The sequence below is a fragment of the Komagataella phaffii genome, chromosome 2 (genome assembly GCF_000027005.1).
Source record: "Komagataella phaffii GS115 chromosome 2, complete sequence".
Lineage (NCBI taxonomy): Eukaryota > Fungi > Ascomycota > Pichiomycetes > Pichiales > Pichiaceae > Komagataella > Komagataella phaffii.
In genome coordinates, this window is record NC_012964.1 from 582,392 (window position 1) to 606,731 (window position 24,340).

Sequence of the window (24,340 nt, forward strand, 5' to 3'; positions counted from 1 at the left end):
AGAGGAAATACACGTTTAAGGGTGACACGGCTACCTTAAATCCCTTTAGAAAATGCCTCTCCAGTGAACCGATAGATGAGAAAAGACCACCACTACAACCGTTCCTGTAACTCTAACTTGTTTCTATTCTGTACATAACTTTAATTAATTGGGATATCCCCATACTTTTCTTCTCTTTCCTCTACAATCCCCGAGACTTGTACTCTCTTTTTAATGAAGAGATGAACTCAAGGAATCTGGCAGGATTGGCATCAATGCCCCTAGTGTAAACAAATCTAGAAGCCAAACGGGTAGCAAAGAGAGCCTTCAAGTAGTTGACTGGGACTCTGTTGACAATGCTCTCAATTCCAATCTTCTCTAATAAGAGAGGAGGCAATGCATCTTGCAAAACAGCATTTCTGAATGACAGATCATCGTTCCACAATTCTTCACTTGATGACAGTTGATCTGCCAAGTCGTTGATAGCGATGGAGAGATCGTTTGACAAATCAGACAGTGGTTTGCCTGTTTCCTTGTTCAGAGCCCACAGTGACTCAAACTCACTCTCAGCATTGGCAACAATGACTTTCTGTACTTGCTTAACATACTCCTGGTAAAATTCTGGCTTGACTCCCGTCTTTGGGTCTAGGCACATGTTAGACAAGAACCCTTCATCATCGAAAGATAAAGCTGCCAAGACTTCCAGCGAGGAGGAAGTGACACCACCTTTGTTTGTAGAAGCATCCTTAAACAGAACAGTCCCAGCTTTTTCAAGTTGAACCTTAGCGGCTTGACTGATAAACAAGTTGGCACCTTCCACAATGAAGGGAATGTAAGACTTACCAGTGTTCTCGTCAATCAAGAAATGGACGTTGTTAGCATCAATGGAGTTTGGTCTACCTCCACATGGAACAAACAGCTTCAGTCTATCCTTACCAAAAACTTCAGCAATCTTAAGATGGAATGTGTTTCTGAAAACAGTTCCATTGGTGATAATCTTTCCATCTGGAGTTTTAAAGTCAACATCATCCACTGATACAAAGTATCCTTTTGGAGAGAGTTTGGTTCTGTCAAATTGGTCAACCATCTTTCTCTTTGTAGCCAGAGAGAGAAGCTCTGCCTTGTCAAGACCGTTTTCATCCACGATGACACCAGATCCATCGACGATCGCAACATAAGACTCGTCTCTTGACAGCTTGATCTCGTTAGATCCTAGATCACCATCCGGACCACCAGTCTGCAATTTAGTAATCTTGGACAAATCTTTAATATCAAGCTTTTCATAGATCTTGTTGACATAAGCTCTAACAGATAGAGATGTCATTCCGTATTCGTCGTGGGGTATACCACCCAATGTTTGAGATTTTCCAGTGAAAAATGATTTCCACCAAGGAGCACCTCTTTTACGAGCATGCAAAGTGGCCCAATCAACGTAACCAGCACTATTTTCATCTGGACCCATGAACAAAATTTCGGGCTTGTTGTAAAGATCAACGATGCCGTTAGATTTGTCCTGGTGATCCAACAACAACAAATCCATTAGCGAGTCAATATACTTGATAAAGCATTCTTTTGGACGCTCTTGAGCCTGTGGGTCCAAAAGGATAACACCTTTAGCCCCGCCCTCGGGGATATCTTTGTTCTTTCTCTGTTGTGTACTGGCTAAGTTGTAGTTCTCGTCAAACAGATTACGTTTATTAACATTATAGTTTTCAACGGAACGTGATTTGACAATTCTGATACCACCTCTTGCAATATCTCTGAATCTGATGTGGAAACCTCTGAACTCAGATCCAACAACAAAGAACATTCCAAACGGCTTATTTGGATACTCAAGAGCTGGAAGGAAGGAGGGTTCCAATCTGAAAGAAATTGCAATCTTCGAAGGAAGGAAGAAATTCGTTTTCAGAATACTCTTATTGAACGAGAAAAGGGCTCTCAGAATGAGAGCATGTCTTTGATTCTGGGAACAGGCATGATTCAACAGATTTTCAAAGTCGCTCTCAGATTTAATTGGCTCAATGGCTTCCAAACGTTTGTAGGACAATGTCTTCTCCAGCTTCGAATTGATGTAGTGGACATCGGCAAAAGAACGGTACAATTTCTTGACCAAAGGCGTCTGCTTCTTGAAGACCTCAGTAATGTAGTCTTGGGTGAAAGTCTCCGTACGCAATCTGTCCTTAATCTTGGATAGAATCTCAAAGTGGAGTAAGTTCTTGTTTGGATTCAAGATTTCCAGAAGAGACTGGTACTCAGTACCAAGTCTGTTCAAGAAATGGGTAACAAAGATTACACCGCAATGAGCGTAGATGCATTCTTGAATTGACAGCTCACCTTTAGCAAACTCCTCTTGGAAAATGTTGTGAGGGATTGTGTACAAAAGAGAAGCTTCCTTAACAACTTGGTCAATCGGAAATTGAATGAAGGAAGAGTCTCCTGCATCTGGAGGGGTTATATACATTGAAATAATGGAAATGCCATTACTGAATTGCTCAACGTACTTTCTGGTAACTTTAAGTCCGTAAAATTGACACAAACTAGTTAAGGCAGAGTTATAACGAGGAGAGCTGTTCTGGCGGTAACCAATAATAACTCTATGCTCACCAGTGGACTTGATTCCAAAATGCTTGATTATTGGACCGTCAACGGCTGCGACGTCGTTGATGATCTCGGAGTAGAGCCTCTTGGTGTGATTGGAGCAGATTTTAAGAAAGGTCTCATCACTGATTTTGGTCAGATCTAAGCTCTCAGATTCAGCAGCAGGAGCTGCCTTTGGGAAGGAACACTTGTACACGAAGTAGCAACGAACATTACCAACTGCGGAACTGAAAGACTCCAATCTGTAACCAGGGGAGTCGACTCCGTGATCCAAATACCTGTCATCAATGCGTTCTTCGTAGTTGATCAGTTTGAACTGAGGGGACTTCGGATCAGAGGAGTCAAAGTAGACAGCGTGATCATCAGCCTCTCTCTTGTGTTGCAACGTAGGGTTTTCATTTTCGCCTCTTGAGTAAGATTCCAACTTGGCAGAGTACAAAGCATGGATATGAGACACAATACCTTGAACGGACTCCCTTGCGAAGTACACGTCGTCTATTCCAAGGGACTCATAGAACCATCTAACTTCGGACTCGATTAGTGGTTCTGGGATAAATCCGGCCTCGTCTAGAGCGTCCTGGACCTTTTCGATCTGATCCAGTTTGCCCTCAAACGGCAATGGGTTGTATCCCGATTTCTTGAGTTCATCGTCGCTAAGATTGTCAAAGGAACGAGAGCTGAAGTTGTTGTTTAGTGTCAAATTAGACACTTGGAGTCTGTCGACCATAGTGGGTTGGGAGTTTAGTGGGGGGTAGTTTTAGTTTCTTTCTACTAATTGAGTCAAGGGCGAGATTCGTCTGGGCGATCTGGAGCTATTTATACGGAGTTTTTTGCTTTTTCTGTTTGTGGGGGAAAAAAATGACTTAAGAGATGCCTCATCGAGACCCCATCGGTCGTGATTATTTTTTTAGAAAAACCTCTGAAAACCACAATGCCAGAAGGATGCAAGATAATGAGAGAAGACCAGAGGGAGGGGAGAGCCAAGAAATATTGCGGCATTTCTGTGGCCAGATCTAATTTGGCTTAGCAGGTTGCAATCCGCTTGAAGGAGATGAGTTGCCTAGGGATAGCTGGGTGACTGGTAGGCGATAGGAGAGGTTCGACGGTCTAGGTTTGCAATAGGAATGCCTTTCCCTGGAGCCATGGCATTTCCGTTTGTCCTGAAAAATTAACGCCCTTGCCAACGTCCGTATACCCCAGATAGCCATGGTTGAGTCCAATCTATGTGTCATCTGAAAGTGAAAGCCGCTGGAATTATCCGAACATGAGAGGGTTTTGTTTTCATGAGATGAGCTAGAACGCCAAAGGCGCGGGATAAAAAGAAGATGAATTAAAAGAAAAAAGAAATTCCAGATAACCATAGAGATTGACTGATAACGGCGACAAGATGAGGAAATGGACGGAAAAACTTTCTGTCAATCTCAAATCTGACTCCTGTCGGTGGTTAAACTGATTATCCTGAAGTTTTGGAAGAAACTTAATGGTTGGATGAGATGAGAGAGATGACCCCTCCTCTTCCCGGAACGGTAACCCCGAAACTTTCTCCGTATTAACTAAGAACAGCTTTTCCCGCTAATTAGGAAGGACATACCGAGCGCAAATTTGAGGAGACGTAAACGTAAACAGAGAAAACGGTTCTAGCAAACTATAGGTCAGCTCTGACGTTTCCAACTGAAGCCGTTGAATGCAAGTTGTCCCTTCAGGCGGATGCTTTGGTTGTCCAAAAGAAACGTGTGTGGCTCGTACTGAACGCCAACTCCCGCGCGGGGGATTTCCGACAAATTGGCTTATCAGTGGAAAATCTAGATTCCTTCACACGCTAGTAAATGAGGGATTTGTTGAGATGGCATCAAGTAGATGAAGATCTGATACAAAAGTTGCACTGTTCAAAACGAAAAGCATTTGCACAGGAAATGGCGTCATCACATTACCCTCCAAGGTGAAAAATTTCAGGTGGAACACCTTGCTGGATGTTCGTCAGACCACCAACCCTCACTACAGATACATATATGCTGGAAATACTCCGGCTATTATTGACTATACACTTAATCGGCAGATAAGAAAATCTTGATGGCTTTGGTGGTGGCAGCATTTTGAGAAGTCTCATAGGCCTTCTCAAATTCACTGAACTTGAACTCATGTGTAACCAGTGGTGTAGGGTCTAGAGACTTGTCAGAGACTCGCTTCAACAGGTCTTTAGTGGAGTATGTGGCTACCAAACCGGTGGTGATAGCAATGTTCTTGATCCATAGGTCTTGCAGTTGTAAATCCACTTTAGTGCCGTGAACACCAACATTGGCAATACGGCCACCTGGGGCGATAATCTCTTCACAAGTTGCAAACGTGTCAGGAACACCAACACACTCAATGGCAACATCGACACCTGGCTCCAGGTCGTTCTCCTTGACGCGGACAGTGGCATTGACAATATCATAAACAGCATCTTTGACACTGCTGACCTTGGTTGGGTTGACTGCCTTGGTGGCTCCCAATTTCAAGGAGGCACTCAGTCTTTCATCGTTAGTGTCAATCATAATAATTTCAGAAGGCTCAAAGGCTTTGACAGTCAGCAGAGCGGCAAGACCAACTGGACCGGCGCCGACAATGGCAACTGAGTCTCCCTTTTGGACATTTCCGGCAAGAACACCAACTTCGTAAGCAGTAGGTAAGATGTCAGACAGCATCAGAACTGCCTTTTCATCTGCTTCATGAGGAATACGGTGCAATGAGAAGTCTCCATATGGGATACGGACAAACTCAGCCTGCGTACCGTTCAAATCGTGACCTAATTTCCATCCACCGGTCTTGCAATGACTCTGCAAGTTTCTCTTACAGTAGTAACAGCTTCCACAACTGGTGATGCATGAAACCAGCACCTTATCACCAATGCTGAAGTTTTTGACGTTATCACCGATAGATTCGACGACTCCAATTGCTTCATGACCCAAGACGGTTTCAGGTTTGACCTCTGGAACATCACCTTTCAAGATGTGCAAGTCTGTTCCGCAGATGGTAGTAGCCACCGTCTTAACGATGACATCTGTTGGGTGCAAGATAGTTGGTTTAGGGAAGTTTTTCCAGGCGAAGACGTTCTTACCACCGTACACGAGGGCTTTCATCACAGACATTGGTTATGGGGAATTGACTATCTTCGAGTTAAAGTTCAATAGTAGAAGTAAAATATAAATTGATATTGAGCAGGGAGTAGGGGGCGGGGGTCCTGAGCTTTTTTATATACTATAGTATTTATACCCAGTTAGGGTGATATGATGATTTTATTTGGGTGAGGAACGTTCTCAACCATATTGCCCTTATCGTACGACGGCCTGCGCAAGAGTCGCTAACGTGCATTTTTCAGTACTCGCTCCTACTAAAGCGTAAATTCGTTTGGAGCCAATTTGGCTGTGGAAGACCACTTCACGCTGGTCATTTGTCTGTAGACCTTCCGCCAGTTGACTCCACTCTGACTTCTTCAATCGCTTAGCAGGCAAATGCAATTGATTGGCGCTCTCCTCTGATGTAATTTCTACACCTTCGAAGTGGAGTGATTCGCCCTCTCTCCCGGACATTGGCGGCTCGACCAATTCCACTTTCCCCGACTTTTCCCCTGCCAAAAGCATTGCCTCCGATGTTACACCTCTCATCTTCGATGGCTTGAGGTTTGTGACCACAACGACCCGTCGCTGAAGCAATTCGGGAACTGAAAAGTAGTCCACCAAGCCGCTGCAAACGGTTAGGGTGTTGGATGTACCCGAGGCATAATTGTTTCCCACAGAAATCGACGAGACATAAAGTTTGTCTGCATTTGGATGTTTCACGACGTCCACAATTCGACCTATTTTGAATTCAGGTCTGCTAAGGAGAGCAATTGCGTTTGTAGCTGTAGAGAAATGCCGTTTCAAGTAACGGAAGGACATTTTCTGGCTGGTTGGTACCAATTGAGAGAGAAGAGTCAGATTGAAGTTGAGGCCGAAGAAAAGTAGGTGGGATCAGGTCTGAAAAATTGATTAAAGCGAGGTCAAAACCAAAAAGGGAAATATTGTTTGAGAATAAACGTATAGTCAGCTGTCTTGTTAATACTTACTAATCGCCTACAATGGCAAAATGTTCGGTAATGGCCCAACTGGAGTGATACCCAGTGGATTGATCTGGGGATGAGACTTTGTGTAGTGGAACTTAATATGGTCAAAGTGTACTGTGTCCTTCAACTCGGGATAATTCCAATACAAACGTCTCAACCACTTGTGGATGTTGGGGTAATCAAATCGAATCATTCCAATGTTACATTTGAAATGCTGAACGTAAACAGGGTCAAATCTGATAATGGTTACGAATAGTCTGATATCTGCCTCAGTCAATTGATCGCCCACTATGAATTCTTGGCCGTCATTTGACAGCTCATCCTCAACTTTATCGAGATGGGCAAACACCTTTTTGACCTCTTCTTCATAAACTTCTTGCTTTCCAGCAAAACCAGCCTTATAAACACCGTTGTTGATGTTATTATAAATCCAGTCATTGGTTTGGTCAATTTGAGCTTGCAAAGATTCTGGATACAGGTCCAACTTTGCTTGTTCGTGTTTACCATCCTTCTCTAACAACTCGTTAAAAGCAGTATTGAATATTCTTATAATCTCCGAACTTTCGTTGTTTACGATCGTATGCTGTTTCTTATCCCACAAGACAGGCACAGTGAATCGTCCTTCATAATTGGGGTTGGCCCGGTAATACAATTCACTCAGTCGCTTGTACCCATACAATTTATCCGGAGTGGCCCCTTCACAAGGGTCGTCGTTGGAAGGAAACCTCCAACCTTTGCTATCCATATGCCAATGCACAACACTATAGTCAAGGTAGTCTTCCAAGCCCTTCAACTTTCTGGCGATAAGGGTCCTGTTGGCCCAAGGGCACGCGTAGGACACATAAAGATGGTATCTGTCTGGCTCCACAGGGAATTTCGGGTCTTTGCCAATTACGCTTCTAAAGGAGCTGTCCTGTCGTTTGAACTCTCCTTTGGCGTTGTGGAATTTTTGAATGTCAATTTTGCTCATGTTACGTACTTGTCGGAAACAGCTGCGGGAAAACAGTTCCATTTATATAAGACAGAAGAGCAAAAGTAAGGGCAGTACCGAAGAGCAAACTGCCCCAGGCAGAACTAGGCCACGCCTCACACCCCATCTCACACCCCCATAAATTCTGAGGTAAGGATCTCTAGCTTACTCATACTTTTGTCAGCGTTGGCAGGGTAGCAGTGGTTCTGCGTTTGTCTGCCTGCAACACTTCTTATAATAGGTTGACGATAAGCAAGATTTCTGAGCCGCACTAGTGTGTGGCTGCTACACGGTACGTCGGTTGTACATCTACGTTACTAGATCGATGCTAGATGTAGTAATTTACATTCATCAAGAAATAATCCTTCCCTTGTTCCATTCCGTCTATATACATCCCCCATTCGATCAACGACCATGAATGGGCTTGGGATTCATGTCCGGGAGCATAGTGGGGAGCAACAGGATGACCTGCTGCCTTCGTTGCCAGCATCGGCCTCTCAATTTGAACCACCATTGGAGGCTTTGGAGTCCAAGACTTCAAACTACAGTTCTGCAGTGTCCCTGGCGCAAATACCCCTGGACACCTCTACCAGCGGCATAGACCTGTCAGATATTAAAGTGAGCAGTCCTACCCTTGATGAGTCATCCACGTTTGATGAAAAAATAGACGGAGATAGAACTTTATCCAAGCGCTTCAGGACTTCGTTTGCAAAACTAAGAATTCAGTCGAAAGTTGTGCCTGCTCATGAGACTGATGATACGCATACCCTCAAAAAGATGAGATCCGGTCTTCTGAGGAAGTGGATCTCCCATGATAACACTGGTACAGATTATGACACACCGCTTAGTCAAACAAATTCGAAACCTAGATCTTCTCCCACGTTAGTTACACAAACAATAAATGTACCCTCAAGATCTTCCAGCCCATCTTTTCATACCATAGCATCAACATCAGCTACAACCTCAGATTTTAAAGGTTTCGAAACTTCCCCAGTAATAAGTGTAAATGAAAAGTTTTTTGGAACTACCTCAGCTATAGCTACTCACAGTACTCTACAGAATACCAATGAGAAGGTCTTTGTGAACATATTCGATGAACTTCAATTTTGGAAGAAACTGCGCTCAGACAAAGCTCGTGGGTTTGAAATTACCGAGTCTAGACTTAAGAGTTCAGGCTGGTCGTCAAGCCAAGATATCGAGGAGCTTCGGAGACACAAGGAAGCTTCGTTACACATTTATGATGAAAAAATAAAAAGCCTGGAAGAAAGGCTACAAGGAGATTGAAACTTTACTCCTCTACATAGAAAGTATCATTAGAATAAAAAAAGATTGCAGCACCTGAGTTTCGCGTATGGTCTCCCACTACACTACTCGGTCAGGCTCTTAGCAGCTTAACTACGGTTGATCGGACGGGAAACGGTGCTTTCTGCTAGATATGGCCGCAACCGGAAGCTTTGGTTTATCTTCGTACTACTGTAGTTGGGACTTAGAACCTAAGAGGCATCTCGTGGGAAGAATATTGGAACCTTTCATCATTGACTTGATATATTTACTCGATGATGTCTATTCTATGGGAATTATATTATTTATTACCATATTTATAAAAATGACTGATATATAACAATCCTATTCAAAGAATTATCCTGAGGAGAGTCTGTAATACTACTGACTTTTGGACTGACCAGATACAGTACAAGAAAATCTCTGGGACTTCTCCTCCTGTCAATTAAACCCACATGTCACTTTGCTGTTCTTGCTGCAAACCGGGACATGTAATCAAATAGTTATGCAATGAAGTGACTAGACCAAACAATCTGCCAGAGCCGCCGCTACCGTTTTATTATTAGATGCGGAGAGTGCTTCTATGCATAAATCGAGAACCCCCAATGTACAAAACCGAACGAACCTCATGCCCAACTGAATATTACATTTCCTCATCATAGTTCCTTCTTTCTGCAAGGTCTGATCTGTTTGGGGTTGATTCTTTAAAAACAGCGCCATGTCTTCGACCAAAACAGAGAATGCCAAAGAAAGTCTTCGTAGAGGAACTTCTAATTTTTGGATCAGAAGGTATTGGGCCAGCTTCGTTCGTTTCCCCATTTTGAATAAACCTTTGAACCAAGTAAGATCGGTTGGCTATTCGTACTTGAAAAACAGCTTGATTTCTTTGGACTTGGTGTCCACCCTGCGCCGCTTATTTGTACATGCCGATTTAATTCCATACGACGAGAACCATAATTTTTTTATTTCTGCTTTCCTTTCCAGCCTTATCATGATAGTAGAAGACTACGAGTATGTGGTCGGCAATAGACCCACCACCTACCATGTTGCAATTCCTAAAGAAATCAGCTCCAAAAAGCCAGTTTTAAAACTGCATCCTGATTTCATCAAGTCAAGAAACTGTAATTTGTATTTTGATGAAGAGTTTTACCATTTTCTAACCTTCCTGACTCTAGAAAAAGCTAACATATTATGGGAAGCTTTTATGAACTTGAAGGGTGATCATACTCTTTTTCAAAGTCAATTGACCAGTCATGATAAACTTGTCTTCATGAGAATTTGGCGGGATTATTTGTCAACTCTAGACATCTTTAGAGAATTCCATTCCATTCGTTGCATTATACTGTCTCATGACTTTCTGCAGAAGGAAGATAACTTAGGGCAATTGGAGTTCTGGGACAAAATTCAGAAGGATTTCAGCTCATTCGTCTATTTCAATGATAGCAGGAAACCATGGTATTCCCCGTTTTCGTTAAACGTTCGAATTCAAAAGTTGTTCAGTATTTATTCTGATTCATTCTCAGTAGGCACTTCTTTCGGCGAATCAAAAGGCCAACACGGACAGAGAAGGCTTTCCCGAAGTTCTAAAATTGTTGCCTCTCCGTATGTCACTCCAAAGTTCCAAGGTTTAACGTTTACAATACCTCCATTTTTTCCACTGCACTATTGGAGACAGTACGTCATGGAAGTGTACATCAGTAAAAGTTTCAAGCAAGAAAACGTCCCGCCTCTTATGAAAACTGGCCATATTATCATAGATCATTCGAACTCGACAGTTGACGTTGAAGCCATCAGACATCGCTACGGCTTAAGCACATTTAGAAGTACGACAAATAGCTATGTCGAGTCATTGTTTTACAGTGATCGGCTTGATCTTTTTTACTTGCCATTAGTTGAATTAAACACAAAAATCCTTTATGTTCTGGGATACTTGGCGGATCCAAGTGACGTCTTATCTGATTCTGACCCCGACGACGATTCGATAAAGGTTATCGTGGAAGAGTTGAGTGATATGAACGTTGAGGAAATGGTTGCTAGGATTCAATCTTTGGCTAAACCCAAGTTCTTGAAAACATTCAATGTTGACGATTTGATTCAGTACCTAGCGGATTTTTACGAGTTCTTGCTGCATGTAGAGTTACCAACAAAATTAGAAATTGAAGCCAGGAAAATCCATGAGTTGGTTGAGTCGTCGTGCATCACAGGAGAGATTTTGGAACTTTGTTTCATATTCTACGGAGAGTGCATGACATTCGGACTATCAGTTTGGTTTATCAAATGCTTGGACATAATAGGTGAAGATTTGATGAAATTTGAGGCTGTTGTATTTAATGAGATCCATTGTACAAAAGAACTCCCTCTGAAAGAAGCATACCCATACTTACATTATGTGATGGAGAAGTTCACTTTTGAATTCACACATGATAATCACATACAATATTTTGTCAACTTATTTTCTTACTTCACCGTTAGCCAAAAAGAAAATACCTGGCAGAAATTTAATCACGTCCCAGAACAATTGCAAGCGTTTGAAAAAAGGTTCAGGTCTGTATGTGACGACATAGAATGCATGGTGATGACATTGTCTATTGTACAACTAATTCATTTTTATTGGAACGAATCTGGTGTAAATTTTTCTTGCAATTGGGACCACACGGCCAAAACTATTTACACTCATATTCAAAACTGTAATGATATCCAGCAATTTAGCAGTTTGAAGAATGGATTATCTGGGGAGATAGTCGATCTATTTCAACTTCAATTTTCAGCTGATGAAACGAAAAGCATTCAAAGATCCGAATTTGACCCACAGTTTCTCTCCTCTTATCTGGTGAATGCCGACCACACTTCAATTAACCCCAAACAAAGTGTCAAAATGATTGTAATGCAAAAGCTGGTGGAACTCTTCGTGTTGTCAACACAGTCAACCAAGCAAGATCAGTTTTACAGATTGTTGAAAAAGGTATTCCATCTATCAGATACATTGAGGTTACAATTTCTTGGCACAATCTTTGAAATGAGCTGCATTTTGAAGACAAGTCTGACATTGTACAATTCAATCTATGAACAAGTCTACGAAATGCACTTCAACACTCATAGTTTGACCACTACATTGATTGACTTTCCACGCATTCAACAACAACGCCATAAGCAAAAAGATCTTAAGTTCCAATCAGTGAAATTGAGCCCCACTTCTGGGTCCAACGGATTGGAAGATGCCAGGGATTAACGAGCCATTTGTCTGCCTGAAGCCTGTGGATGACTGAAATTGAAGTTAGCCAGACATCAATTCGCTCTGGAGATCCCGCGAATCTGTTGGACTCACCTTCAGATCTTGAACCCCAGACTTTATCCTCAATCTAAGATTACATGATATCACTGATTCAGTTATTGAATACCTCATTTCTTTTGCTTTTGTTGGTTCCCTTCGGCGCAGATTTTGGGGTGAAATTGACAAGCTACCAACTAAACAAACCCACTCGTTTGACTCTTCTTTTGGTAGCACTTATAAATTTCAGACACCGGCTAGTGTATTATGCCCAATCTTTGCTTGATCTACTGTTTGGAACTAGTCCTGATCTTAGCAAGAGCCCCAAAATCAAAGAAATATATGTCCACCCAGTGAAATCATTACGGGGAGATTCGGTGCAGGAATGGGAAATTGACCAGCATGGGTTGAAATGCGATCGAATGTATACGCTTGGAATATTCAGGGATGGCAAGTTCAAAGCGGTTACTCAAAGAGAGTGCCAGAAAATGACGTTAGTGTATTGTGACATTGATAAAGAGAATAAATGCTTTAAGTATACATGGGACCTTGGCAATGGACCGGGGTCTTTCACATTACCTATGGAACCAGACATTGCATCGGTTGATTCACAAAAACCAGTTGAACTTTGGGGAGTTAACTTTGAAACTTATGTTCTTCCAGATATGATCCCGTCAAAGTTTTTCGAAGATTTAGGAATGGATAAGGACACTCAAATTCTGTACTCTCCAAAGGGCAAGGCTGTCAAGACAAATGCTCCTCAGTTTAACAACCAATATCGATTCTCCCTCTTCCAGGACTATTATCCCCTATTAATGGTAAGTGATAAGGACATCGATGATCTCAACGTTCGAATAAAGGCTAAAGGCGGTAATCTTGTTTGCAGTGCTAGAAATTTCAGACCAAATATGGTCCTTGAAAGGGTTGGGAAGCTGTTTGACACTGATACTTGGGATAAATTTTCTGTTTACACCAAAGATGGAAAAGTCCACCATTGGAGTGTAACCTCCAAATGTCCCCGTTGCCCCATTCCCAATATAAATACAGAAACTGGTGTCAATGACAACAAAAGTATAGTTTCCAGGGTACTTTCGACTTACAGAAGAGTAGACTTTGGAAGCGTTTACGACTCCTTCTTCGGGATGTCATGTGTGCAGCACGATTACAATTATTCTATTAGCGTTGGCGATGCGGTTGTGGTCAAAAGTAGACGAATCAACCATTATGAGTGTATTGGTTAGTCTATCTAATTATAGGGATATTTCCCAGTAAATAGTTGGGAAGGTTGGAAAACTTCATTCAAGAGTTTCCACCAAAAACTAGTGAACCTTTCTTTTGGGTTGTCTTCGGTAGTGTTATCGGTCAATGCAGACAGTACCATTTCACTTAAAGGATTCGTCGGTAATTCTTTCAAATCTTTTATTAATCCCACAATGTATAGCTCCAGTAATTCGTCAGAGTTGTCTATTCGTTTCTCCGAGCGTGACGATTTAGTTTTCACAGGAATCAAATGACGAGCGTACTCTGAGTCATAGGTTCGATTCATTGGGTCATCGTACTGTGGGAGTTTAGGCAAAAAACGAGATGTGAGTGCCTTAGATTCTGGTTCTTCAGGCGCCAGTACATCTATCAACGATATCCGAGTTCCGATTGACTTTGCATCATCATTCTCTTCCCTATTCGTGGACCCAGTAAGTGGCGGGGTCACCGACTTTGAGGGAGATAGTCGCCTGGGTGGGGGGTTTTTGGCCGGTTTAACCCTACGATCAAGTAAGATCTTGGTATGCTTGTAAATCAAACGAAAAATCACTATCATTTGAGTCATTTGTAAACCAAAAGCGACCGGCCTGTGGTTGTCGTTGTGAAACAGATCCATCATCGTGTCTAATTCCAGAAGCAGTTCACTGGAGGTCAACGGGAGAGTGTCACTACAGACACTGTAAAAATACAAAATTGCTGTGTCATAAAATCCACCGAAGCGGAAACTTGATGGAAATCTATAGTTAGAAGTCAGATTTTGATCATACAATCTTAAAAGGTTGAGCGTGGAGTTGTGCAGAATGATAAAATCACCTGTGGAGAGCTTTGTATGTTGGATGCATGGGCGATAAAGTTGGTTTAATGTTGAATAATACATAAATAGGACGTCATTTTTTTTTATTCCCATTTCCTTATTGGTATAGACTGTGCTAAACCAGTCATTAATTTGATTATGGCGGGAGGAAATCCAAGCACGAGAAGTAGACTTCAAAAAGGGGTTCACAATGTAAGGGCGGTATAAAGTTTGCCATATTTGGGATTGAATTTTCCTTAGTTTGACCAACGAACAGAGTGGGTAATACGACTCATTAGACTCAAGAGGTCCTAGAAGAGCTGTGATATCAAAATCGTTCACCATATAAGGTCTTGATGAAAGTCCGTTGACTAAACGTTCCTGGCAATACCATGCCCAAAACAGCTTTCTAAATCGAATAGTTTCCTCGTGTTGAAATAAATCTGGACTTTCCGTGTTAATCGGTAGTTTCTGCTCCAAGCTCAATAGGGATGACTCCAAATATAGGCTCATTTCTATGACAATTCTGCCACAAACATTCAGGATACTATAAATATCGGTTTCCATTGATTTGTAGAACCCACAGAGTGACATTAGTAACAGACAGCGGAGAGTTTCTGTTTGCTGAATGATAGGAGGTTTTGAATCCTTTGTAAGCTGGAGCAAAATATGGCGGAGGAAATACTGAGCACTTTTATGATACTCATCAGAGCTCAAAATTGTTTCACTATTCTCCAATTGACTCAGTTTTTGTGACACTACTAGCGTGAGTATGGTGTAAAGAACGTAGAGCTCAAGTGCGGAGACTTTGCAATTCAGTAAATACAAGATAGCATTCTCTGATGATAGTCCTTGAAATTGATTCAATTTTTTGTATACTTTGTTGGTGACATCCAAAACCCATTCACGATCAACCAAATGTAAATGTGACATGGAATCCTTAAAGAAGTACTCTATTACCAACAAAAGCTCTTCTTTCAAAGGAAGGTTTACTACTGATAAGGACGCCAACGTGCTCGTGGGTTCATCAGGATTACTAAAATGAAATGGGACCAAGCTCAAAACAGACAGTTGTGGAAGTTTCTCAAACAATTCCGCTTCTGCAAGTTTCCGACGTTGAACAGTAGCTACCAAGGAGCCACCTCGTAATTCAGAGGATTCCTTGGGTAGCACCGAATTTGAATCATTCAAAGGAGTTATTTCATCCGTGTCACTGGTGGAACTGAGCAACTTTTCATAGTCGGTTCGGCTCATCAAAAGTTTTGTCACCGGATGATGAACCATGCACTCAATCTTCGACTTCTCACAGCGGGAGCATCTCGGGTACCGGAAGTCACATCTGTGCTTGAGCGACCTGCATTTCTGGCAAGCAGTTCTGGCTCTGATAGCTCCCATCTTTGAAGCTGGTTATACGGAGTTTAGGGTTTGGAGGTAGCTACAGTTGGGATGGCCAAGGGCCCCCGGATCAACAATGTGATGTTGGATGGCACCATTATATTGTGGCTCAATTGGTGACAGATACGCGAAATACAAATATGGGACACTTGCATCTTGGTTGAGATTTCAATGTGTGAGTGCAGTAACGACAATAGCTAGTTTTCCCCTTTTGATAACCTAGCGACTTCTAGACACATTTTCCTCAGCTCTGTGGAGCGAATATTACGCAGTACTTCGTTTAGTACATCGTTGAAAGTCTTGGGAAGCGCTTCTCGTAGCTTGGAGGTGGAAATTTGCCCGCAATTGATCAGTATGAAAAGTGTTCGTTCAACTATTGGTTCTTCCGACCTCTGCTTGTCTAGAACTTTTGACAAGTAGTGAATGAAATCTTTATTTTCGACCAGTACATCAGCCACCAAATCGTAAACTGAAGCATTAGCAAAGAAACTTAGTATTGCGCTTTGGGAGGGACCAGTACTCAGATGGTAAAGTAAATCCAACAGTGTATCGTAGTTCTTCTTCGTGTCTGGTTTTGACCAATTGAAGACGTATTGTAAGCAGTCAGGGCAGTCGCTGAGATTGGATAGTAACTCCAACATTGATTGACGTATGCTGGATATTTCACTAATTAGGAAGTTGGGTAGACTTGGCAAAACGGCATTGCTGATGGTTTTCTTCAAATCCATATTTGGAACTGAGGCCAAATTCGTAAGTGATATAATTACTTCAAAAACGGCTTGATTTGCAACCTGGGATTCTAGATGCATGGCAAATATCGTTTTATATCTTGTCTGATACTTTTGATGATCATATGCCTGCACTAGTTGAACCAAAAAGGCCACTGGGATCAGATCATATTTTTCAACAACTACCTCAGGGTTGCTTGTAAGTAGGATCTTAGAGACTGACTCAATGCATACCATCTGGGATTCAAGTTGAGCTTGATTATCTTTGGTAGATATTAAGTGGGAGAATAGAATATCCAACCCCTTTTGTTCAAAAACTATCGACCTGGTTTCCTTGAAAATAACTATGTTGTGTATCAGATTAATAATTGAATTATGGACCAAACTGGTAGATGCTTCATCTTTGAAAAGGGCTAGCAGTGAACTCATTAAATCTTGATGGGCAAGAATGTGAAATATGAAGTTGAGTATCTCTGTTGGGTCATCTTTTTCGGTATCCTCTAGAACTTTAGAAATTGATTCGTCTGGAGTTTTCGTAGAGGTGACGTTTTCCAAAATGCTGAGGATTCCATAAGCCAAATTGAGGTTCTTCTTCTCTTTCAGTAATTGCAATATTGTAATTAATAAATCGTCATCGTTCCTTATCATTCGTTTGGCCTCAACTTTGATGGATAGATACGTAAGTCCTTCCAATGACAGATCCAGGATCTCAGTCGAAGCATCAGTAATTACACCAGCAATAAAAATATCATAGGTCATGGTGAGCTGCGTACTCTTGTCTCCCATTGAGGGCATATGCCACGTTTTCACAATGACCAACGCAGTTAATGTGAGTATCAATTGAGCTCGTTCGTTCTTTGAAAACGAAACAGTAAGAAGCTTGGACAACAACTGGGAATAATGACTGTGGATGAGGTTTCGGGTGGATTCATCAATACATAAATTCGATAGCATGTAGAGTATCTTCAGTAATAAAGAACTGTTCTCAAGCTCAGCTGCATTTAAGGTTGTTAACCTGGATATATCAGTGGTTAGAAGCCGAAGAAAACTTTCATTACTAGCGTATTTGGAAACTGTCTCGGGAAAAATTACTATCAAATGGCTAACACATTCGTACAAGAAACTGTTCAATTCCTGTAACCCCACATCGTTCAAGAAACTATCCACATAATATTCAGCTGTACGTTCAAATTCACAGTAATCGGAAATCCTTTTATCAACCTGTTTTAAGTGTGCCAAAACTAGTAAAATATCTGGTCTGACCAAAGCATCATTTAGTAAATACAGCATTGACATGACTGGACCCTCAAGGTCCTCTTTAATCGAGTGAAAATTGGTGTCAATTAAGTTATTGAAAAGTTGCAGATAGGTAACAACGTGGTTAGTGGATATGGTGGACGAGCCATTTTTCTTATACCACTTCAGCAAATCCGTGAAACCTGAGCAAAAGTGGCTCAAAACAAAATCAGCTAGAAAGGGATCCTCATCAGCTAGCAGTGCTTGTAACAAGGATACCGTCTTCTTGTAATCAGGATCAAATATCCATAACTTGATATAAGCCGGCTGCTTGACTAACTTCTTAACCTTCTCTCTGGAATCTTTTGACTTACTCTCAAGATACTCGTCAATTGTGGCAGTCAATTCGGTAAGTTGGTCCATAATGGGGCAGAAAGTGATAGATATGATTTAGGCAGATAACCATCGCTCGTACCCTCACTGCATAAAAGCATCTGATATGAAATTTGTCGAGCACGTATGTAGACTCGAAGGGCTGGGCCAGTCAATTTAGTATACATATATTACAAACTTTTACGTCTCCACCTTCTTCTTCTTCCTGTCTCTCTTTCTTACACTTTGATCGTTCTTACAATCTGGACAGTACCAAATTCCAGAGGGAGGTTGTGCAGTGAGACCGACACAATCGTAGTGAAACCACTCGTATTTACAATCTGGATTGTCACACGCAATCATATCACCAAAAGATACTTGTTGGCAGAAACAATACAACTCATCTTCTTCTCCTGTTTGGTTCAATTCACTTGCGTTCTTCTTTCTATGTGTTCTTGTTGGTGCTGATGATGATAACGGGGGAGATTCAAACCTTGATTGCGTTCTACTAACACCATTTCTCTGTCTCTTTTTGGGTACAACTCCAGGTGTGCTGCTTTGGCTCGGAGGAACAGGAGTTAAACTACTCATCCCATCCGACATGTTCTTGTCCTCTTCAATCATATCATCTGGGGCTAGTAACCCTTCACTCTCCAATTTCTCAATATCACTTTCCAATCTGACCAAATGTTTACTGATCAAAAGAAGAGCTGTGTTGGACAGCAATATCTTCTCTTCCTGTAAAGCTTTGGCCTTTGTGAAGTCTTCATTTATCTTGCTGTACAACTGTTGTTCTTTAGGATGTTTGACTAGTGAGCCATGTTGTTTGATGTATTTATGTAATTGGTTGTCCTTTCCCTGTGTCCTTTTCCGAATCTGATACAGCGTCATATCTTTGTCCCTGAGCTCCTCCAGAAGATGAGCCAGTTCTGAAGGAAGATTGGACAGATCCTGGGTGTACTGCTCTAGAACTGTGGCAGCATCCATGGTGGGAGAGTTGAATGTTGGAACAAATTTTATTACATCGCGCTGTATACTTCCTTTACTTACATCATCGACCTATCGAACGGCCTACTCATTTCAGCATGGTCTTTTGAGGAGAATCTACCGCCCTGGCAGTTGAAATTCCTCCCGTGGAGTTCACCCTTGGCCTAGGCTTATTGAGAACACTTTTGGAGCTGACCCCCAAGTCGATGGACTCAATCGGTTTTTCTTCTACTTTTGCTCCCCTCCCAAAGATTCTGGACCTCAACGAACCAACAATATCGGGTATCCCGGTGACACTGGAGGTCTGCCAGGATACCAGTGATTTAGTTGACGCTGATTCAGAATCCACATCGTTGAAAAATTGATTCGCTTTAGCAACGGTTGCCAAATGTTTCTCAATTAACGCAGCATTACGACTGTTGGCTTTGAATCCAATGTCCACAAAGCTGCCCACAATTGGAATCAGCTTAAACAGAAAATCGGCTATAATATTCAGCAGTATGAAGAAATGGATATCCCATGGAACTGGATTGTCCAATTGAAAAATTAGCCTGTAGATTAGCAATGAGTTGATTGCAGCTAACACATCTCCAACAACAGGAACCACAGATATAACTCCATTCCAACCGAACTTGACTCCGCAAATATTGAATAAGTAGTCTAGCCTATAGGATCTTCTTTGAATCTTTTGGAACAGTTTGGTGTCGTTATCTGAAAGCCCCACAGGTGGCTGGATATAACTGCGAATCACTTTGGAATTGGGGTCGGTAGGATCGAGTTGCACCTCCTCGTAATAAGGATCATCAAAGCCAAACCGGTTCAGCTTGGTCTCTCCAAAGAACTTTTTAGTGATGAATTTCAACAAAAATTTCTTCATCTCTGGGTTTACTTAGTGGTTGAAAATCGATAACGAGCAAAGCAATCTAGGCGAGATAGATATACCCAACTCCAAAAACAGCAAGCAATACGTCAAACAGGCAATTTTTAATTAGTGTGTACACATTATAAACATATCTAGGTTCTCTTTGTAGCTTTAGTCGAGTTCTTAGCAGCAGACGAGGAATCAGTCTTCTCAGTCTCATCTTCAGTAACCTCCTCGATCTTCTGGGTAGACTTTGTTGGTGTCTTTGCAGAAGTCTCTGGCTTCTTGCCAGCACCGGTCAATGCAAAAATCAAACCTGACCAAACGGCTACAAGGAAGGTGAAACCCGAAAAAAATGTGACCAAGTAGTAAACTGCTTCGCCCGGACGTTCCAACAAAACTGAGGGTTCTTGAACAACATCATTCAAAAAGGCGTTAGCACTGACGTAATACTCCAATACAGTTTGGAAAACAGTGTCGAACACATCTGTAAAAATGTTTCCAGTAGAGTCTAAACCAGTTTCAGGTGGGGTTTCAGGCTCAAAATCTGGCTTTGGAGCATTCTTTGCAGATTCTGCTTCCTCCAACTCCAATTTTGGAACAAAAGTTTCGTTTCCAATGAATTCAGCTTCCTTAATAGAATGGCCTAGGTAGATGTTGTCAAAGAGAATATCTGCATTCATGGTCCACAACTCAAAACCAAGACCTCCAATAGGTTCCAAGTTTGCTGGTTTCTTGTCTTCAAAGTAGTTAGGGTTGGCAATCTTCTTAGGGCTCCAAGGTCCCTTGTAATCAGGGTTCTCAATAAGAGGAGGACTCCACTTACCCTTGTAGTTAGGATTGGTAATATATGGAGCCTTCCAAGGGCCACATCCAATATCTGCGCATTCTGGATTTGGAATAACAGGAGCAACCCATTCGCCATCCTCTTCATCGTCCCAGTCTTCGGGCTTGGTGGCCTCTGGATCAGGGATGTACAATTCAGCATCTTCGTTCCAGTTTTCTGGTTTCACAGCTTCCGGATCGACGATTCGCAATGGCTCGGACTCGTCCCAATCTTCAGGCTTGACAGCATCTGGATCTGGGATCATGTCTTCATCAACCCAATCTTCGGGTTTTTGGTCTTCCGGATCGTCAATCTCCTTCGGAGCGCCAAATGGTGGCTTTATCAACTTCTCGTTCAACAAGTTACCAGCTTTAGCAACCTCACCGTTGATTCTGATTTCAAAGTCATTATTGGGCTTGATAATCAGGGTGTATAGAGAAGTAGTCTTGACGATTCTACCCATTGGAGGAGTAGCCAATTGATGTTCCTCATATTCGCCGGTGGCTGGGTTCTTCCTCTTAATAATCAAGTGCACTTTATTCGTGGTTCCACATTTATCAGGACCAAACATGACTTGATAAGGGGTCTCGTTAGAGAACTCATTCTTGTTCAGACCCTCAGCACTCAATAATTTAACATAAGCACCTCCACAGTTCAATCCTTGTTGAAGCTTGACTTCGTATTGCAAGACCAACGTATTGTCAGTGTTGTCAAATACCTGTGGTAATTGGGCAGATATTGCGTGGTGAGCTGCCTCAGATTTCACAACCAGACCCCTGTCCTTCTTGAATCCAGGATAGACAACAGGTTCCTCAATGGCCCATTCTCCAACATAAGTGAATTCTTCATTCTTAACGGCATGGGAGATCTTCCAGGTGTCGCCGAGTTTCGGTTCCTTGTCGAATTGTTCAAAGAAAGATGACTTGTCCAACTGAGCTTCCAAGGGTCTGAACTCAGCGGGTTCGGATTCGGCTAAAGCACCAACAGCGAACAACGTAGAACTTGCAATGGTAGAGATCTTCATGACGTGGCAAAAGAACTGATGAGTAACAAGAGAAGTAGTCCGTTCAAAAAAGGGGTTCTAGGTGAGTATATATAGATGCAGTAGGATAGGGTGGTAGATCTGTTCGAAATATGATTACGTGGCGATTTCGCGTAAATTCCATCAAATTCTATGAAAGATCGTCTTGGCTAGCAGAGGAGAGAGGAGTGCAGTTGGGGGATGAAACAGATTGTAACGTCTGCTTTCGCTTCCAGGAAAGGTAGTTTACCTAAATTGTCTTGTGCATTCTAAGACGGCCTTGCTTGAACGGTTTATCGTGGAATGGAGACAACATGTGGTTTACCAGTTCTTCCCCAGAAAATCAGTGTGAACTTTATGCTTCGCGAAACTGTAGATGATTTGGGTCTCAGCAAATCAGTTACCTTCTTTCTGCTTAATTCACCCATTATGCTCCGGCTTTTCCAAAGAACTCAGTTTCAAGGTAGCAAGACTTGTCCAAGGGTGTTTTCGAAATCTTTTCATTCTCTCCCCTTCTTGAGGCAGGAGCTGATACTGAAAGTTGAACCTCTGAAACGTGATAACGAGTCGGAAGATGTCAAGAGACGCCGTCTGGTTTATCAGTCAAGAAAGAGAGGAATCTTGGAAACAGACCTTCTTCTGTCTCGTTTCGCAAAACGCTATCTACCGACAATGAGTGTGGAAGAGATGGAAGAGTATGATGACTTATTAAACGAGTTGGATTGGGATATTTATTACTGGGCCGTGAAAAACTACGAGGTTACCCCATTGCCTGAAAAGTGGAAGGACTCCAAGATTCTCGCTAAACTACAGGAGATGAGTGCAAACAACGAAGGCGAGATCCTTCGTATGCCTAACTTAGATGATTCTCCGTGAAAAAGTGGAGTTCTGCTTGTAAATGTATTTATTTCTTCAAGGAACCTCTAGAAAGTTCCATCACCATTCATATCAGAGAATCAATGTAGCATCTGATGATGTAATCACGCTACACTCCATCGCGCTCTTGCATTCATTTATTCCTCTCTTCGCACTATCTGAGCACTTCCACCTCTTACAGATACTTTTATTGGACTTTTCCTTCTTTGCCGCCCAGCGTTTTACTTCTTGAAGAGCAGAGATAACACAATGCCAATCGATTATTCAAAGTGGGACAAAATTGAACTGTCCGACGACAGTGACATTGAGGTCCATCCTAACGTGGATAAGCGTTCGTTTATTAAATGGAAACAGAGAGACATCCATGAAAAGAGACTGCAACGGAACACGGAAATTAAGACTTTAAAAATCCAAAGAGAGATGTATACTCAGTTGAACAAGAGAGTTGACTCCATGCTTTCCAAGTTGGATTTGAATCAAATTGCGGATGAATCCACACGAAACAGTTTTCTTGCCTCCAACTTTGATGCCTCCGAGAAATGTACTATTGAAGAGGATCAGCAGAATAACCCAACTTATAATGAAATGGTAGAAGATTTGTTCACTCAGATTACGGAAGACATTTCTAAAGAAGGCAAAGATGCAAAGAATGGCTCGATTATTGTAGATAAGCTGAAGGAACACAGAGCCAAGATCGATGCGGTGTTGAAAGAGATTGATCCTAAATTGGACCAACTTCTACAAGAGAAAGCACTGCACATTTCAAGTGAGGATATCCATGAGGGATTTGACAGTGTGATCATTAACAAATCTGCAACCTCCAAGATTGCTTCATCTCGATCGCCTGGAGAGACTGTAAAAACTACCACAATTGAAACAATCAATAATCCCCAACCAACAGTACCACTTCCCGATATTACCAAGGCTCCGTCTCAAGAATTGAGCACTTTGGGTGAACTGGACGTTCTTGATGAGACTTTAGAGTTTTCCAAGATTGATGTCAGTCAATACCGAGCGATTGCTCGTTTCTTGGATCAACATCCTTATATCATTTCTGAACAACAACAACAAGCCTTGACAATGAAGGCTTTTGATGCACAACTTGAGGGCAACTCCCAAAGAGCCTTCCAAATTGTTCATCAGGCACTGGTCATCCAATACGTCAACCAATTATGCGGAGCTCGACCCAAATCAGAAATTCTTCCAAGCTACAAACCTCAGGAAACTGCGATCAAACTGTTTATAGGCAAGTTGACTGACAAGAATCATCCTGCAAGAAAAGCATTTGAAGAAGATGTCAAAAGAACCTTCACCCATATTTTGGAGAGATGCAAAATCCTCGCAGAAGAAAATAAGGCTATGGGTGAAGAACAAGTGGAACAAATTCAATTAAGATCAATGGATGAAGGTACCGAATTAATGGTTACAATTCCTCAGGAAAACACACCAGAATATGAAGCTTTCCTCAAGATTCCAAAAGTCATGCAGGATGCGCTAAGAACCTCTTCAATCGATGAGGTCAACAAAGTATTTTCCAATATGAGCGTACCTGAAGCCGAGAAGATTCTAGAGCTTTTTGATCAGTCTGGAGCCATATCAGTGGCTCAACTCTTAGAGAATGAGGAGGAGTTTGACAAACTTAAACATACGATGGGTGATCAATCCATAGATCAAGAGGTTGATAATTTGGCACTGAACGATAAGCCTAATGAAGAGGCTAAGACAGAAGACGTAGTCGATTAGAGCAACTTTTATTAAATAGTGCTTATACTTAAAATCGCTTGATTAATCCTTACCATACCTAAAG

The 24,340-nt window shown here is 41.9% G+C and overlaps 15 protein-coding genes across 15 annotated transcripts; 5 read left to right on the forward strand and 10 right to left on the reverse strand.

The window, feature by feature from the left end:
• Positions 1–181: 181 nt before the first annotated feature.
• On the reverse strand, positions 182–3,304 carry PAS_chr2-1_0311 (NAD(+)-dependent glutamate dehydrogenase, degrades glutamate to ammonia and alpha-ketoglutarate; the record flags this gene model as incomplete). Its single annotated transcript, XM_002491161.1, has 1 exon — positions 182–3,304. The coding sequence occupies one exon, from the start codon at positions 3,302–3,304 to the stop codon at positions 182–184; it is 3,123 nt and encodes a 1,040-aa protein (XP_002491206.1).
• A 286-nt stretch (positions 3,305–3,590) lies between these two features.
• On the reverse strand, positions 3,591–3,809 carry PAS_chr2-1_0312 (Hypothetical protein; the record flags this gene model as incomplete). Its single annotated transcript, XM_002491162.1, has 1 exon — positions 3,591–3,809. One exon carries the CDS (start codon positions 3,807–3,809, stop codon positions 3,591–3,593), a length of 219 nt encoding a protein of 72 aa, XP_002491207.1.
• An 813-nt stretch (positions 3,810–4,622) lies between these two features.
• On the reverse strand, positions 4,623–5,705 carry PAS_chr2-1_0313 (Bifunctional enzyme with alcohol dehydrogenase and glutathione-dependent formaldehyde dehydrogenase; the record flags this gene model as incomplete). The annotated part of the gene is made up of 1 exon (XM_002491163.1): positions 4,623–5,705. One exon carries the CDS (start codon positions 5,703–5,705, stop codon positions 4,623–4,625), a length of 1,083 nt encoding a protein of 360 aa, XP_002491208.1.
• Positions 5,706–5,888: 183 nt separating this feature from the next.
• PAS_chr2-1_0314 (Protein that binds tRNA and methionyl-and glutamyl-tRNA synthetases (Mes1p and Gus1p)) lies at positions 5,889–6,494 on the reverse strand (the record flags this gene model as incomplete). Its single annotated transcript, XM_002491164.1, has 1 exon — positions 5,889–6,494. One exon carries the CDS (start codon positions 6,492–6,494, stop codon positions 5,889–5,891), a length of 606 nt encoding a protein of 201 aa, XP_002491209.1.
• Positions 6,495–6,668: 174 nt separating this feature from the next.
• On the reverse strand, positions 6,669–7,670 carry PAS_chr2-1_0315 (Omega class glutathione transferase; the record flags this gene model as incomplete). The annotated part of the gene is made up of 1 exon (XM_002491165.1): positions 6,669–7,670. One exon carries the CDS (start codon positions 7,668–7,670, stop codon positions 6,669–6,671), a length of 1,002 nt encoding a protein of 333 aa, XP_002491210.1.
• Positions 7,671–8,042: 372 nt separating this feature from the next.
• PAS_chr2-1_0316 (Hypothetical protein) lies at positions 8,043–8,912 on the forward strand (the record flags this gene model as incomplete). Its single annotated transcript, XM_002491166.1, has 1 exon — positions 8,043–8,912. One exon carries the CDS (start codon positions 8,043–8,045, stop codon positions 8,910–8,912), a length of 870 nt encoding a protein of 289 aa, XP_002491211.1.
• Positions 8,913–9,627: 715 nt separating this feature from the next.
• On the forward strand, positions 9,628–12,138 carry PAS_chr2-1_0317 (Hypothetical protein; the record flags this gene model as incomplete). The annotated part of the gene is made up of 1 exon (XM_002491167.1): positions 9,628–12,138. The coding sequence occupies one exon, from the start codon at positions 9,628–9,630 to the stop codon at positions 12,136–12,138; it is 2,511 nt and encodes an 836-aa protein (XP_002491212.1).
• Positions 12,139–12,278: 140 nt separating this feature from the next.
• On the forward strand, positions 12,279–13,418 carry PAS_chr2-1_0318 (Hypothetical protein; the record flags this gene model as incomplete). Its single annotated transcript, XM_002491168.1, has 1 exon — positions 12,279–13,418. The coding sequence occupies one exon, from the start codon at positions 12,279–12,281 to the stop codon at positions 13,416–13,418; it is 1,140 nt and encodes a 379-aa protein (XP_002491213.1).
• A 5-nt stretch (positions 13,419–13,423) lies between these two features.
• Positions 13,424–15,625, reverse strand: PAS_chr2-1_0319 (Hypothetical protein; the record flags this gene model as incomplete). The annotated part of the gene is made up of 1 exon (XM_002491169.1): positions 13,424–15,625. The coding sequence occupies one exon, from the start codon at positions 15,623–15,625 to the stop codon at positions 13,424–13,426; it is 2,202 nt and encodes a 733-aa protein (XP_002491214.1).
• A 197-nt stretch (positions 15,626–15,822) lies between these two features.
• Positions 15,823–18,012, reverse strand: PAS_chr2-1_0320 (Protein containing a UCS (UNC-45/CRO1/SHE4) domain; the record flags this gene model as incomplete). The annotated part of the gene is made up of 1 exon (XM_002491170.1): positions 15,823–18,012. The coding sequence occupies one exon, from the start codon at positions 18,010–18,012 to the stop codon at positions 15,823–15,825; it is 2,190 nt and encodes a 729-aa protein (XP_002491215.1).
• A 150-nt stretch (positions 18,013–18,162) lies between these two features.
• Positions 18,163–18,948, reverse strand: PAS_chr2-1_0321 (Subunit of the NuA4 histone acetyltransferase complex that acetylates histone H4 and H2A; the record flags this gene model as incomplete). The annotated part of the gene is made up of 1 exon (XM_002491171.1): positions 18,163–18,948. One exon carries the CDS (start codon positions 18,946–18,948, stop codon positions 18,163–18,165), a length of 786 nt encoding a protein of 261 aa, XP_002491216.1.
• Positions 18,949–19,036: 88 nt separating this feature from the next.
• Positions 19,037–19,825, reverse strand: PAS_chr2-1_0827 (uncharacterized protein; the record flags this gene model as incomplete). Its single annotated transcript, XM_002491172.1, has 1 exon — positions 19,037–19,825. The coding sequence occupies one exon, from the start codon at positions 19,823–19,825 to the stop codon at positions 19,037–19,039; it is 789 nt and encodes a 262-aa protein (XP_002491217.1).
• A 137-nt stretch (positions 19,826–19,962) lies between these two features.
• PAS_chr2-1_0322 (Calnexin) lies at positions 19,963–21,660 on the reverse strand (the record flags this gene model as incomplete). Its single annotated transcript, XM_002491173.1, has 1 exon — positions 19,963–21,660. One exon carries the CDS (start codon positions 21,658–21,660, stop codon positions 19,963–19,965), a length of 1,698 nt encoding a protein of 565 aa, XP_002491218.1.
• Positions 21,661–21,960: 300 nt separating this feature from the next.
• On the forward strand, positions 21,961–22,533 carry PAS_chr2-1_0323 (Essential Hsp90p co-chaperone; the record flags this gene model as incomplete). Its single annotated transcript, XM_002491174.1, has 1 exon — positions 21,961–22,533. One exon carries the CDS (start codon positions 21,961–21,963, stop codon positions 22,531–22,533), a length of 573 nt encoding a protein of 190 aa, XP_002491219.1.
• Positions 22,534–22,782: 249 nt separating this feature from the next.
• PAS_chr2-1_0828 (uncharacterized protein) lies at positions 22,783–24,276 on the forward strand (the record flags this gene model as incomplete). The annotated part of the gene is made up of 1 exon (XM_002491175.1): positions 22,783–24,276. The coding sequence occupies one exon, from the start codon at positions 22,783–22,785 to the stop codon at positions 24,274–24,276; it is 1,494 nt and encodes a 497-aa protein (XP_002491220.1).
• Positions 24,277–24,340: the final 64 nt, after the last annotated feature.